Genomic DNA, 13617 nt, shown 5'->3' with positions numbered 1-13617 from the left:
ATTCCCACAGTATTTAAGAGTCTGTATTAATAATCAAGTGTTAATAATATGTTCATAATTATAAATGTTATGAAGGTTTGTGTTCCAAATGACATTTACGACCTCTCTAAAGTGTCTATTAAAGAGTTACATATTCTTTAGTTGTCCCACAATTAAGGCTGCCTCCTTAACTAATCTAGCTGGTTTCCAATGCTACTGGTTTAGTTTTTTATTAAATGGCTTCCATCACTTTTAGCAGAAAATGCTTAAGAACATATTAATCCAAACTACAAAATGATAGCACACTAAAACCAGTGATTTTCAAACTACTAGCAGTCCCCAGGTTGAGGGTTAACTATATATTGATACCTCACTATTTAATTAATCTCATGGGTTTATCTTGGGCATCAGAATTAACTTGTAGCCTGGGGTGGCGCGTAGCACAGTGGTTAGCACTGGGACTGCGGCACTGAGGACCCGGGTTCGAATTCCGGCCCTGGGTCGCTCACCGTGTCTGCGTGGGTGTCACCCCCACAGCCCAAGGATGTGCAGATTTGGTGGATTTGTTATGTTAAATTGCTCCTTAATTGAAAAAAAAATAATTGGGTACTCTAGATTTATAAAAAAAAGAATTAATTTGTAGCCCAAATCGACTGTACGAACTTGTAGCTTCCTGGTGAGGACTGACCCTGGCTCTTCACGTGCAAGAAGTGCAAGACCAGCTGCAGCTCCTGTTAGATCGCTTGACAGCTCTGGAGCTGCGGATGGACTCACTTTGGAGCATCCGTGATGCTGAGGACATCGTGGATAGCACCTTTAGCGAGTTGGTCACATCGCATGTGAAAATTACTGGGGGAGATAGAAAATGGGTGACCAAAAGACAGAGCAAGAGTAGGAAGGCAGTGCAGGTGTCCTCTGCGGTCATCTCCCTCCAAAACAGATATACCGCTTTAGATACTGCGGATGCAATAGAGATTCCAGGATGGTATGTTGCCTCCCTAGTGCAAGGGTCAAGGATGTCCTGGAGCAGCTGCAGGGCATTTTTGGGGGGTGGGGTGGTGAACAGCCAGCTGTCGTGGTGCACATAGGCACCAAGGATAGAGGCAAAAAACGGGATGAGGTCCTACAAGCTGAATTCAGGGAGTTATGAGTTAAAGTAAAAAGTAGGACCTCAAAAGTAGTAATCTTAGGATTGCTACCAGTGCCACGAGCTAGTCAGAGTGGGAATGTCAGGATAGATAGGATGAATGTGTGGCCCGAGAAATGGTGCAAGAGGGAAGGATTCAAATTCCTGGAGCATTGGAACCGGTTCTGGGGGAGGTGGGATCAGTACGGTCTGTACCTGGGCAGGGCTGGAACCGATGTCCTGGGGGGGGGGGGGGGGGGGGGGTTTGCTAGTGCTGTTGGTGAGGGTTTAAACTAATGTGGCAGGGGGGTGGGAACCGATGCAGGAAGTCGGAGGGAAGTAAAACGGGGCCAGAAACAAAAAGCAGTCAGGGGGAAAATATAAGGCAGAGAAGCCATAGTCAAAAAGGGCCACAGTATGGGTACAGTGACTGAGGAGAGTGTGAAAGGGGAGGTGGTCAATGCAGGATTGAGGGTGTTGTACCTAAATGCGCGCAGTATGCGTAACAAGGTAAGTGAGCTTGTTGCGCACATTGAAATTGGCTGGTACGACGTTGTGGGCATCACAGAGATGTGGCTGCAAGGGGATCAGGGTTGGGATCTAAATATCCAAGGATATATGTCCTATCGAAAGGACAGGCAGATGGGTAAAGGGGGTGGCGTTGCATTGTTCGTAAAGAATGAAGTTAAATTGATAGCAAGGAACGATATAGGATCAGAAGGCATAGAGTCTCTGTGGGTAGAGTTGAGGAATCGCAAAAGTAAAAAGACCCTGATGGGGTTATGTACAGGCCCCCTAGCAGTAGTCAGGATGTGGGGCAAAAAATAAATCAGGAGATAGAAAAGACGTGTAAAAAAGGCAATATTACAATAATCATGGGGGACTTCAATATGCAGGTGGACTGGGAAAATCAGGTTGGTAGTGGATCCCAAGAAAAGGAATTTGTGGAATGTCTAAGAGATGGCCTTTTGGAGCAGTTTGTGACAGAGCCTACAAAGAAACAGGCAATTCTGGAGTTGGTCATGTGTAATGAGGCAGACTTGATTCGGGAACTTCAGGTGAAGGAACCCTTAGGGAGCAGTGACCACAATATGATAGAATTTACCCTGCAGTTTGAGAGGGAGGAGCTGCACTCAGATGTAACGGTATTACAATTAAATAAGGGTACCTACAAAGACATGAGGGAGGAGCTGGTCAGAGTTGATTGGAAAATGAGCGTAGCAGGGAAGACAGTGGAACAGCAATGGCAAGTGTTTTTGTTATTCGGGAGGCACAACAGTAATTCATCCCAAGAAAGAGGAAACATGCTAAGGGGAGGACAAGGCATCCATGACTGATGAGGGATGTCAAGGACATCATAAAAGCAAAAGACAGAACGTACAAAATGGCGAGGTTTAGTGGGAAGCCACAGGATTGGGAAGTCTTTAAAAGCGAGCAGAGGACAACTAAAAAAGCAATAAGGGGGGAGAAGATGAAGTATGAGTGTAAGGTAGCTAGTAATATAAAGGACGATAGGAAGAGTTTTTTCAATATATAAAAGGTAAGAGAGAGGCAAAAATAGACATTGGACCACTGGAAAATGTGGTTGGAGAAGTAATAATAGGAAACAAAGAAATGGCAGAAGAACTGAGTTGTTACTTTGCATCAATCTTCACGGTGGAAGACACCAGTGGGATGCCAGAGCTCCAGGAGAACCAGGGGGCAGAGGTGAGTGCAGTGACCATTACTAAGGAGAAGGTTCTGGGAAATTGAAAGGTCTGAAGGTGGATAAGTCACCTGAAACGGATGGACTACACCCCAGGGTCCTAAAAGAGATAGCTGAGGAAATTGTGGAGGCATTGGTGATGATCTTTCAGGAATCACTGGAGGCAGGAAGGGTCCCAGAGAACTGAAAAGTGGCTAATGTAACACCACTGTTTAAGAATCGAAGGAGGCAGAAGACGGGAAATTATAGGCCGGTTAGCCTGACTTTGGTCATTGGTAAGATTTTAGAGTCTGTTATTAAAGATGAGATCGCAAAGTACTTGGAAGTGCATAGCAAAATAGGACTGAGTTAGCACGGCTTTGTCAAAGGGAGGTCGTGTCTGACAAATCTGTTAGTTCTTTGAGGAGGTAACAAGGAAGTTAGACAAAGGAGAACCAATGGACGTGATTGATTTAGATTTCCAGAGCCTTTGACAAGGTGCCGCATAGGAGCCTGTTAAATAAGTTAAAAGCCCATGGTGTTAAGGGTAAGATCCTGGCATGGATAGAGGATTGGTTGACTGGTAGACGGCAGAGAGCGGGGATAAAGGGGTCTTTTTCAGGATGGCAGCAGGTGACTAGTGGTGTGCATCAGGGGTCTGTGCAGGGGCCACAACTTTTCACAATATACATTAATGATCTGGAAGAAGGAACTGAAGGCACTGTTGCTAAGTTTGCAGATGATACAAAGATCTGTAGAGGGATAGGTAGTATTGAGGAAGCAAGGGGGCTGCAGAAGGACTTGGACAGGCTAGGAGAGTGGGTAATGAAGTGGCATATGAAATACAATGTGGAAAAGTGTGAGGTTATGCACTTTGGAAGGAGGAAGTTTGGCATAGGCTATTTTCTAAATGGGGAAATGCTTAGGAAATCAGAAGCACAAAGGGACTTGGGAGTCCTTGTTCACGATTCTCGAAAGGTTAACGTGCAGGTTCAGTCGTTAAGGTTAACATGCAGGTCAGGTTAAGAAGGCAAATTGAATGTTGGCATTCATGTCAAGAAGGCTAGAGTACAAGACAAGTGAGGTACTTCTGAGGCAGTATAAGGTTCTGGTCATATCCCATTTGGAGTATTATGAGTAGTTTTGGGCACCGTATCTAAGGAACGATGTGCTGGTCTTGGAAAGGGTCCAGAGTAGGTTTACAAGAATGATCCCTGGAATAAAGAACTTGTCGTATGAGGAATGGTTGAGGACTCTGGGTCTGTACTCGTTGGAGCTTAGAAGGATGAGGGGGGATCTTATTGAAACTTACAGGATACTGCGAGGCCTGGATCGAGTGGACGTGGAGAGGATGCTTCCACTTGTAGGAAAAACTAGAACCAGAGGACACCATCTCAAACTAAAGGGACGATCCTTTAAAACAGAGATAAGGAGGAATTTCTTCAGCCAGAGGGTGGTGAATCTGTGGAACTCTTTGCCGCAGAAGGCTGTGGAGGCCAAATCACTGAGAGTCTTTAAGAAAGAGATAGATAGGTTCTTGATTAATAAGGGGATCAGGGGTTATGGAGAGAAGGCAGGAGAATGGGAATGAGAAAATATCAGCCATGATTGAATGGCGGAGCAGACTCGATGGGCCGAGTGGCCTAATTCTGCTCCTATGTCTTATGGTCTTATGGACTCTCAAGTAACTGCAGTCGGGCAGAATGGGAGAATTCTGACCCCCTTTTCCGTTTCAGCAGTACTTTCCTATCACACAACGCACCACTGCACGTTTTCCAATTACACCAACCATAGCTAATCCGTTGTTTTATTTCCAGTTGCAAATTGTGTTTTTATTCTTTATTCAGGTAAAGTGTTGTATGGTTCAAATACAAAGCTCATTCTGGATTTTGGTACAAGGAACTTTTGTATGAATTATCCAAGGACATTCTGATGTCCTGCATTGGAAGTATTTTCCTGTGTCTTTGTTTATGACTACCTGGACTTACTCCTGTCATATTTTTAGGCTGTCTGCAACGTATTAATTAAATAGTCTCAATTGGATCTTAAAATAGGTGAACTAAATGCCCTTTAAATGTTTCACTTTTGAATTTTAGGCAAGATACAGAGAAGCCAGGGAGGAAAGAAAAGCAAAGCTTGATCTAACTCATCGATACATTATTGAGATCTTAGCTCGAAGACTGCACCTGACAAAAAGTGATGTTGAAAATTTTCTTTTGGATTCACTTTCTGTAAGTCATTGGTTGTTAGAATGCAAATATTCACACGCAGTCCTTTGAATGAGTAAAGAAGCAGTTTATTATATCAGAGCTCTGAGAGAAAGACCTGTGACTCCTCAGCCTTTAGACAGCACTCTTTCTCACTTGAGCTAAGGTTCGCATTGGGTTAATATACAGATGCATTCTCATTTACATACAATCAATCAACTATATTCGTGTCACAATTTATTACATGCAGTCAATCAATTTTCTTAGCATCTCAGTTTACCACATATATGGTTGAAGTGGGTGTTGTCTTACCTGCCCCTAACTTCATTCAGAAGTCACTCAAACTAACGTAAAATTATGTCTCATGCCTGCATATGGAGACCTTGAGCTAGTAAACACCTCTTTGGCCTGTGGAGCTATTATCAGGGAGGGCAAAATCCTCCCTAAAACTCCCATGGTTACAGTTTGTAACTTAACCCAGCTAAGGATTGTTCAGGAATGTGAGGATTGTTCAGGAATGTGGCTGGTTCAGCTAAAAGCCATTTTGTATCTTTAGTATTGCTAGCTTAGCTAACAGTTTGTCTCAAACCCTTGTTTCTATTTTGCAACATAGTTAATTATCCGGTATACATTTTAAAACGCAAAATTTCCCACAACAATGTCATAGTCAATTACTACATAGAAGGAGGCCATTTAGCCCAGAAGAGTCCATGCTGGCTTTCTGTGGCATAATCCAGTCAGTCCCACTCTCCTACTTGATCCCCATAACCCTGAATGTTTATTTTCTTCAAGTACATATACAAAGCAAGCTCCACATCGTGCATGCTTAATGTTGAATTATGTTCCCTCGTCTTTGTCCAATCAACGAATGAGAACAGTTTTTCCCTGTCTATCTTATAAAAATCTGTAACAATCTTGTATACTTTTCTCAAATATCCCCTCCTATTTCCTTTTCCCCAGTTTTTCCAGCCTAACCTCATCAGAAAAATCCCCAGTACTAGGATCATTCTGGTGAATCAGCTCTGTACCTTCAAGGATCCTCAAATCCTTCTGAAATTGTGGTCAGCAAGACTGGACACAGAGCTTGAGATGTGGCCTGATCAGAGATTTATAACTTCCTTGCTTTTACACTCAATGCCATCATATTCCCTTCATCGACCTTCTATGTTAGTGGACGTAGAGAGGATGTTTCCACTAGTAGGAAAAACTAGAACCCGCGGGCACAGCCTCAGACTGAAGGGCCGATCATTTAAAACTGAGATGAGGAGGAATTTCTTCAGCTAAAGGATGGTGTATCTGTGGAACTCTTTGCCGCAGAAAGCAGTGAAAGCCAAATAACTGAGTGTCTTTAAGACAGATAGATTGGTTATTGATTGATAGGGGTTATGCACCCCTATCAAGGGTTATGGGGAGTGATGTGTTATGTACTCTGGGATAACACAGGCTGAACCTGGATGCAGCTTTAACCAAAAGATACTCTAGACCTTGAAGTTAGTTCAATCTGATTTATTGAACCTGTAGCACAGTTAGCACAGTTCTCTATGAGTTCGTCTCTCTGCCAACCTAAGTGTGGTTATTCTGTCTGACTGAACCAGACTAGCTCTTAGCCACGTGCTGGAGTTGTGATAATGTACATGTATCCTGACTCACTCTGTAGATGTTCATCAGTGGAAAGAGGCGGAGTGTGAGTGCCTCGTGCCTTTTATAGTGAGATACCACCCCTGAGTGTCCTGCCTTCTCATTGGTCATGTCCTGTTCCCTGTGTTCATTAGCTGCCAGTCTGTGCCTGTCTGTATATCATTATCTGCATGTCTGCATATCATGACAGGAAGAAGGAGAATGGGGGTGAGAAACATATCAGCCATGATTGAAGCCATGAGAGCAGACTCAATGGGCTGCATGGCTTAATTCTACTTCTATGTCTTATGGTCTATTAATCAAAAATGTATGAATGAAGTGAATGAAAATTGCTTATTGTCACAAGTAGGCTTCAAATGAAGTTACTGTGAAAAGCCCCTAGTCGCCACATTCCGGCGCCTGTTCGGGAAGGATGGTACGGGAAATCAGATTAGTCAAGCATGAGCTGCCTTTTATAAATCCGTCCTGGCTCTCCTTAATGAACTCAAACCTCTCCAAGAGACTGTTGATTTGTCCCTGCTTGTACTTCCTAAACTCGGACCACTATTGATTAACTATTGATGTTAAACCAACTAGCCTGTAGTTGCGAGGACTGTCCTTGCGTCCCTTTTTTGATAAGGTTGTCACATTTGCCACTTTCCAATCCTCTGGTGGCATCTCAATACCTAGAGAAGTTGGAAGATTATGGCAAACCATTGTACCATTTCTACCCCTACTTCCTTCAGCAACCTAAAATGCAAGCCATCAGAGCCTAGTGACTTTATCCTAACTATTGATATCCTTTCTCATGCCTCCTTTCTCTCATGTTTCACCCAGTCTATTGATTCTACTACTTCTGCTTCTGCTGATATTTTGTCAGATTCCTTTCGTAAATTCTACAAAAATACCCATTCAGTAAGTATTCTCACTTTCACTCTGTGCCATTACACAAATATAACCTTCTTTGTCCTGAACCGAGGCCACTTACATGTCTTACCGCCTAATTCATGTTTATATGCTGGTAGAATATATTTAGTTCCCTTTTATATCGGCTGTTCTTTTCTCTCTATTTTTCTCTTCAGCGCCCACCTTCTCACTTGAAGAAATCACCTGTCTTAACTGCTATCTGTATTTCAATTCAAACAACAAAGCCATCTCAAGTCACAACCCACTTTTAAAAACAGTTAGCACTGAGGAATGCATGCTGTATCGAGATGGCTAGGATACTCCAATTTGAGAAAGAGAAGGCTTTTGAGACTGCTTGAAAGAAAGAGACCTGACACCTTGTCAGAATAATGTGGAATCTCTGGTTGTATTCTTCAGAAACCTCAGCTCACCTTCCAGCCAAGAACTAAAACTGAAAACCTGACTGCTTCAACCTGTGGCTACTGCCGTTAACTACATCTCACTAATGTGTCACATTATCTATTCCCCAGGGCAGGCATTGTCAAACTCAGGGGCTCGACCCGCGGGTAGGCCGCGGGCGAGTGTCACGGAGCAGTCCGTCGCGGCGCTCCTGGTCGCGCAAATCCGCGAGCAACAGCCGCAGCAGCCGGCTTTTAATAATGGCGGCTGCGAGCGGCCTTCAAAATGGCCAGGGACAGATTAAAAAAATTCGGCCGCACTGTCCATGCATGCCTGATCATCGGTGCGCATCCGCAAAACTATACACATGCGCACCGATGATCAGGCACGCATGCGCAGTGCGGCTGCATTTTTTTCTTATATGGTCGCAGCCTTTTCAAGTTCGGGGGACCCAAAACCATTTCCTCCATTTTTGTCAGCAACAAACAAAGTAAGAGAAAATGGTGGGTCGCGCAGGTCGGCCGGCGTGGGTCGCGAAGGTCAGCCGGCATGGGTCGCGAAGGTCAGCCGGGTTGGGTCCTGAAGGTTGGCTGGTTGGTAAAAATTGGTCCCCGGAAAAAAAGTTTGAAAAACTATACCCCAGGGAACCCTCTTAATACAAAGTCAATTTGCCCAAACTTTTACGATGCTTTAACTGCATCTCTGGCTTCAAAAAGCCCAGCTGTCTTTCAAACCAGGATTTTAAAAACATGACACCAGCAGTCACATACTATCCCAGGTCTTTTTTTTCCCATAAAAGTAGAGTGCTCAATTCATTTTTAATTAAGGGGCATTTTAGCGTTGCCAATCCACCTACCCTGCACATCTGAGTGCGAAACCCACGCAAATCCGGGAGAATGTGAAAATTCCAGATGGACAGTGACCTAGAGTCGGGATTGAACCTGGGACCTCGGCACCGTGAGGCAGCAGTGCTAACCACTGCACAACCGTGCCACCCCTATCCCAGGCTTTTAACCCTTATTGCCTAAAATACATTTAATATAATATACCTGAAATTCTAACATTTATTTCATCCTGAAATCTCACCTGCGGCCGCAGAAACGCCTATCCTTACAATTGAATCCCCTATAACTGTTGCATTCCCACACTTTTTACTGCTCCCCTCTGCAGCAGAACCAACCATGGTGCTACAAATTTGTCTGTTGCTGCATTCCCCTGAGAGGCTGGTCCCCTCAACAATATCCAAAGCAGTATATCTCTTTTGCAGGGATGTAGCCACAGGCGATTCCTGCACTTCGTGCCCTCTTTCTCTGCCTGGTGGTCACCCATTCCCTGCCTGCCTGTGGAGCCTGAGCCTGCAGTGTGACCACCTCTCTGTGTTATCCACGATACTCTCAGCCTTGCGGATGCTCTAGTTTCCTCTACTGCCGATACAACTACGAAACCCGGGCTTTCGGGAGCTGCAGCTGGAGACACTTCCTGTACACATGTTGGCCCTGGGCACGGGAAATGTTCCCGACTTCCCACATGGCACACAAGGAGCAAACCACAGTTTTGAGCTCTCCTGATTAAACCTTTGGAGGATGTTTGACATCAGATTACATCCAATTCCTTCGGGCCCTTCATTCCTGATCCCCTTCACTACTGAATATAGCCCTTACAAACTATAAACCACAAAAACCTTTCAAACTGTAAGAGATGAAAGTAGCAAATACTTACCTGACACCCATTACTTGCCAATCAAAGAACAAAGAACAAAGAAATGTACAGCACAGGAACAGGCCCTTCGGCCCTCCAAGCCCGTGCCGACCATACTGCCCGACTAAACTACAATCACTTCCTGGGTCCGTATCCTTCTATTCCCATCCTATTCATATATTTGTCAAGATTCCCCTTAAATGTCCCTATCGTCCCTGCTTCCACTACCTCCTCCGGTAGCGAGTTCCAGGTACCCACTACCCTCTGCGTAAAAAAACTTGCCTCGTACATCTACTCTAAACCTTGCCCCTCTCACCTTAAACATATGTCCCCTAGTAATTGACCCCTCTACCCTGGGGAAAAGCCTCTGACTATCCACTCTGTCTATGCCCCTCATAATTTTGTATACCTCTATCAGGTCGCCCCTCAACCTCCTTCGTTCCAGTGAGAACAAACCGAGTTTATTCAATCGCTCCTCATAGTTTATGCCCTCCATACCAGGCAACATTCTGGTAAATCTCTTCTGCACCCTCTCTAAAGCCTCCACATCCTTCTGGTAGTGTGGCGACCAGAATTGAACACTATACTCCAAGTGTGGCCTAACTAAGGTTCTATACAGCTGCAACATGACTTGCCAATTCTTATACTCAATGCCCCGGCCGATGAAGGCAAGCATGCCGTATGCCTTCTTGACTACCTTCTCCCCCTGTGTTGCCCCTTTCAATGACCTGTGGACCTGTACTCCTAGATCTCTTTGACTTTCAATACTCTTGAGGGTTCTACCATTCACTGTATATTCCCTACCTGCATTAGCCCTTCCAAAATGCATTACCTCACATTTGTCCGGATTAAACTCCATCTGCCATCTCTCCGCCCAAGTCTCCAGACAATCTAAATCCTGCTGTATCCTCAGACAGTCCTCATCGCTATCCGCAATTCCACCAACCTTTGTGTCGTCTGCAAACTTACTAATCAGACCAGTTACATTTTCCTCCAAATCATTTATATATACTACAAAGAGCAAAGGTGCCAGCACTGATCCCTGTGGAACACCACTGGCCACAGCCCTCCAATTAGAAAAGCATCCCTCCATTGCTACCCTCTGCCTTCTATGGCCTAGCCAGTTCTGTATCCACCTTGCCAGTTCACCTCCTTTCTGCACCAAATTCCCACTCTGTTCCAAATTCCCAATACCCACACTCCTTCTGGCTGTATCTCACTCTGGATGTGGATGTGCTCTCTCCCACTGCTTGTGCGTAAAGTGTACTGTAGGCAGCACTTAGCCAGTGTAGTAAACAAGCCACCGCTTTCAAATCCGCTGGAAGGGTACCATAAAATCCAGCTGCATAGTGCAGAAGGAGGTCATTCGACCCATGGAGCCTGCACCAACCCTCTGAAAGAGCTCCTCACCCAGGCCTACTCCCCCACCATATCCCTGAAACCCCATCTAAACTGGACACCTTTAGACACTACGGAGCAATTTATCATAGCCAATCCACCTAATCTTCATATCTTAGGACTGTGGGAGGAAACCGGTGCACCCGGAGGAAACCCTGCCGATAAAGGGAAAAAGTGCAAACTCCACAAGGCTGGAATTGAACCCTGGTGCCTTTGCTGTGAGGCATCAGTGCTAACCACTGTGCCACCGTCCTGTCTCTGATATCTATTTCTCATCTAGATATCATACAATACCATCCCAAAAGAATCTCAATAAAAGAGAGATAGAAAGCTAACATTATTCTGAAACTTTAAACATAGAAACATTTGCACTCTATTTTCTCCCTCGAAGATTCTGTTGTACCAGTAAAACCTCAGATACTTTCGACCAGTTTACTTAAAGATTTTACCCAGGTGCCCTCCGTGGTAGGTTTTGCACAGTAGGCTAAACAGCTGGCTTGTAATGCAGAACAAGGCCAGAAGCACGGGTTCAATTCCCGTACCGGCCTCCCCGAACAGGTGCTGGAATGTGGCGACTAGGGGCTTTTCACAATAACTTCATTGAAGCCTACTTGTGACAATGAGCGATTATTATTATTTGCGAGATGAGTAACGGATAAAATAGGTTCACAGTTTGACACAATTTTATTCACAATTCTCTTACTTAACAATGTGTAACTCAGACTCACAGCAGAGCTTTAGGTTTTGCCCTACTTAGTGAAGGAGGCTATCAGGCTAAGGTCACTCAATATGTAGATGTCTTCTCGGCTTTGAAAACCAAGATCCCGTCTTCTTGCGATGGTTGTTGTGCCTGGTGGGCTCCCAGGTTATCGCTGAGGATCTGTTCTGATGTTCCTTTCTTTATACTCATGGTGATTCAATCAAGACCCATTGTCCTCTGATACACCCACGTCTGACCAGCCATCAGCTCATTTTGGAGTCTGATGGTTTATTTTGTCTGTTCTTCGTCCTGCTGCAAAGTTGACCACTTGTGTCTGGAAGTTCGTTACATATTCATAGAATTGTCTTGTTCTTTTTTGTAACTGTGAATGAGTAATCACAATACGATAACGAGTGTATGCGTTGACTTGAGTGCTCTTGAAGATGTCCAGTATCTATTCCAGCCAGGGCCTCATGTGACAGTTTATTTTCCTGGCTTATCAGTCTTATCAGAGTTTATTCAATACCATAATTCTAAATAGTCCCAGTTATCTGATTTACTTGTTGAGAGCAGTGGCTTATAAGGGAAAAGCCGGGTGCATAGTTAAAAAAAAATAATCTTTATTATTGTCACAAGTAGGCCTACATTAACACTGTAATGAAGTTATTGTGAAAATCCCCTAGTCGCCATAGTTTGGTTACACAGAGGCTGAATTCAGAATGTCCAATTCACCTAACAAGCACGGGATTTGTGGGAGGTAACTGGAGCACCCGGAGGAAGCCCATGCAGACACGGGGAGAACGTGTAGACTCTGCACAGACAGTGACCCAAGCAGGAAATGAACCCGGGACCCTGGCGCTGTGAAGCAACAGTGCTAACCACTGTGCTACCATGCCGCTCTGTGAGCAACACTTTAGGAGTTTGTATAATCTTGATAATGATTTCAGATTTGATTGCAAGAGGGAATTGAGTTGAAAAGATTTCATGATTAAAAGTTCATAAGATCGGAATCTGATTTATTTTTTTATTTTCATTTGATGAAGTTGAAAAGTAAATGTGCATCATTTGAAATATAATTGTGACTTGTAAAATATATTAATTATTAACACTTTGTTCACAGCTCAAAGATTATGATGATTTTTTTTCGAAAGGAGGCAAAAAATCACTTTTGTTCTTTTACCACGAAACTGACCCACCAATAATAGGTAAAACTTAATTATTGATAAGATTAAAGCATGATCAATGTTGATGTGTATTCTCTCTTTGATAAGTGAAATATGACTAAGGAATTGGGGGGAGGGGGTTCTCAACCACCGATGGCGGAGTTCCCATTGCGGCGCAGAATCTTGTGACAGGGAAACAAAGGGATTGGCACCCATTGCCAATCTGTTTGCGATGCTCTGGTCCATCGTTGACAGCAGCATCTAGTTTCATGTGCTGCGCCAACATGAGGATGCAAATGGATTAAAACAATCTATTTGCATCTTATTAACAGGCTGGACATCAGATTCTCCACGAGCCCATGATGCTCAAGCCTTCATTGCCTCATAGCGGCAGCACGGTAGCACAGTGATTAGCACAGTTGCTTCACAGCTCCAGGGTCCTAGGTTCGATTCGCGGCTTGGGTTTGCGGAGTCTGCATGTTCTCCCCGTGTCTGCGTGGGTTTCCTCTGGGCTCTCCTGCTTTCTCCCACAGTCCAAAGATGTGCAGGTTAGGTGGATTGGCTATGCTAAATTGCCCTTAGTGTCCAAAAAATGGTTAGCTGGAGTTACAGGGATAGGGTGGAGGTGTGGGCTTAGGTAGGGTGCTCTTACCAAGGGCCGGTGCAGACTTGATGGGCCGAATGACCTCCTGCACTGTAAATTCTATGATTGCTGCGATTCATGCAGGCATGGATTGGTG

The 13617-nt window shown here is 44.4% G+C and overlaps 1 protein-coding gene across 1 annotated transcript in view; it reads left to right on the top strand.

Moving 5' to 3' along the window:
• LOC140411190 (dynein axonemal heavy chain 8-like) overlaps nucleotides 1-13617 on the top strand; it is a 2783184-nt gene that overhangs the window by 88467 nt on the left and 2681100 nt on the right. The window contains exons 3-4 of the mRNA XM_072500280.1: nucleotides 4886-5020; nucleotides 12835-12919. Coding sequence (XP_072356381.1) covers nucleotides 4886-5020; nucleotides 12835-12919 — 220 coding nt within the window. The remainder of the gene's footprint in view (nucleotides 1-4885; nucleotides 5021-12834; nucleotides 12920-13617) is intronic.

Source organism: Scyliorhinus torazame, chromosome 4 (assembly GCF_047496885.1).
Source record: "Scyliorhinus torazame isolate Kashiwa2021f chromosome 4, sScyTor2.1, whole genome shotgun sequence".
Lineage (NCBI taxonomy): Eukaryota > Metazoa > Chordata > Chondrichthyes > Carcharhiniformes > Scyliorhinidae > Scyliorhinus > Scyliorhinus torazame.
Note: the sequence above shows the minus strand (reverse complement) of the source record. Positions and strands in the feature narration are given on the sequence as shown.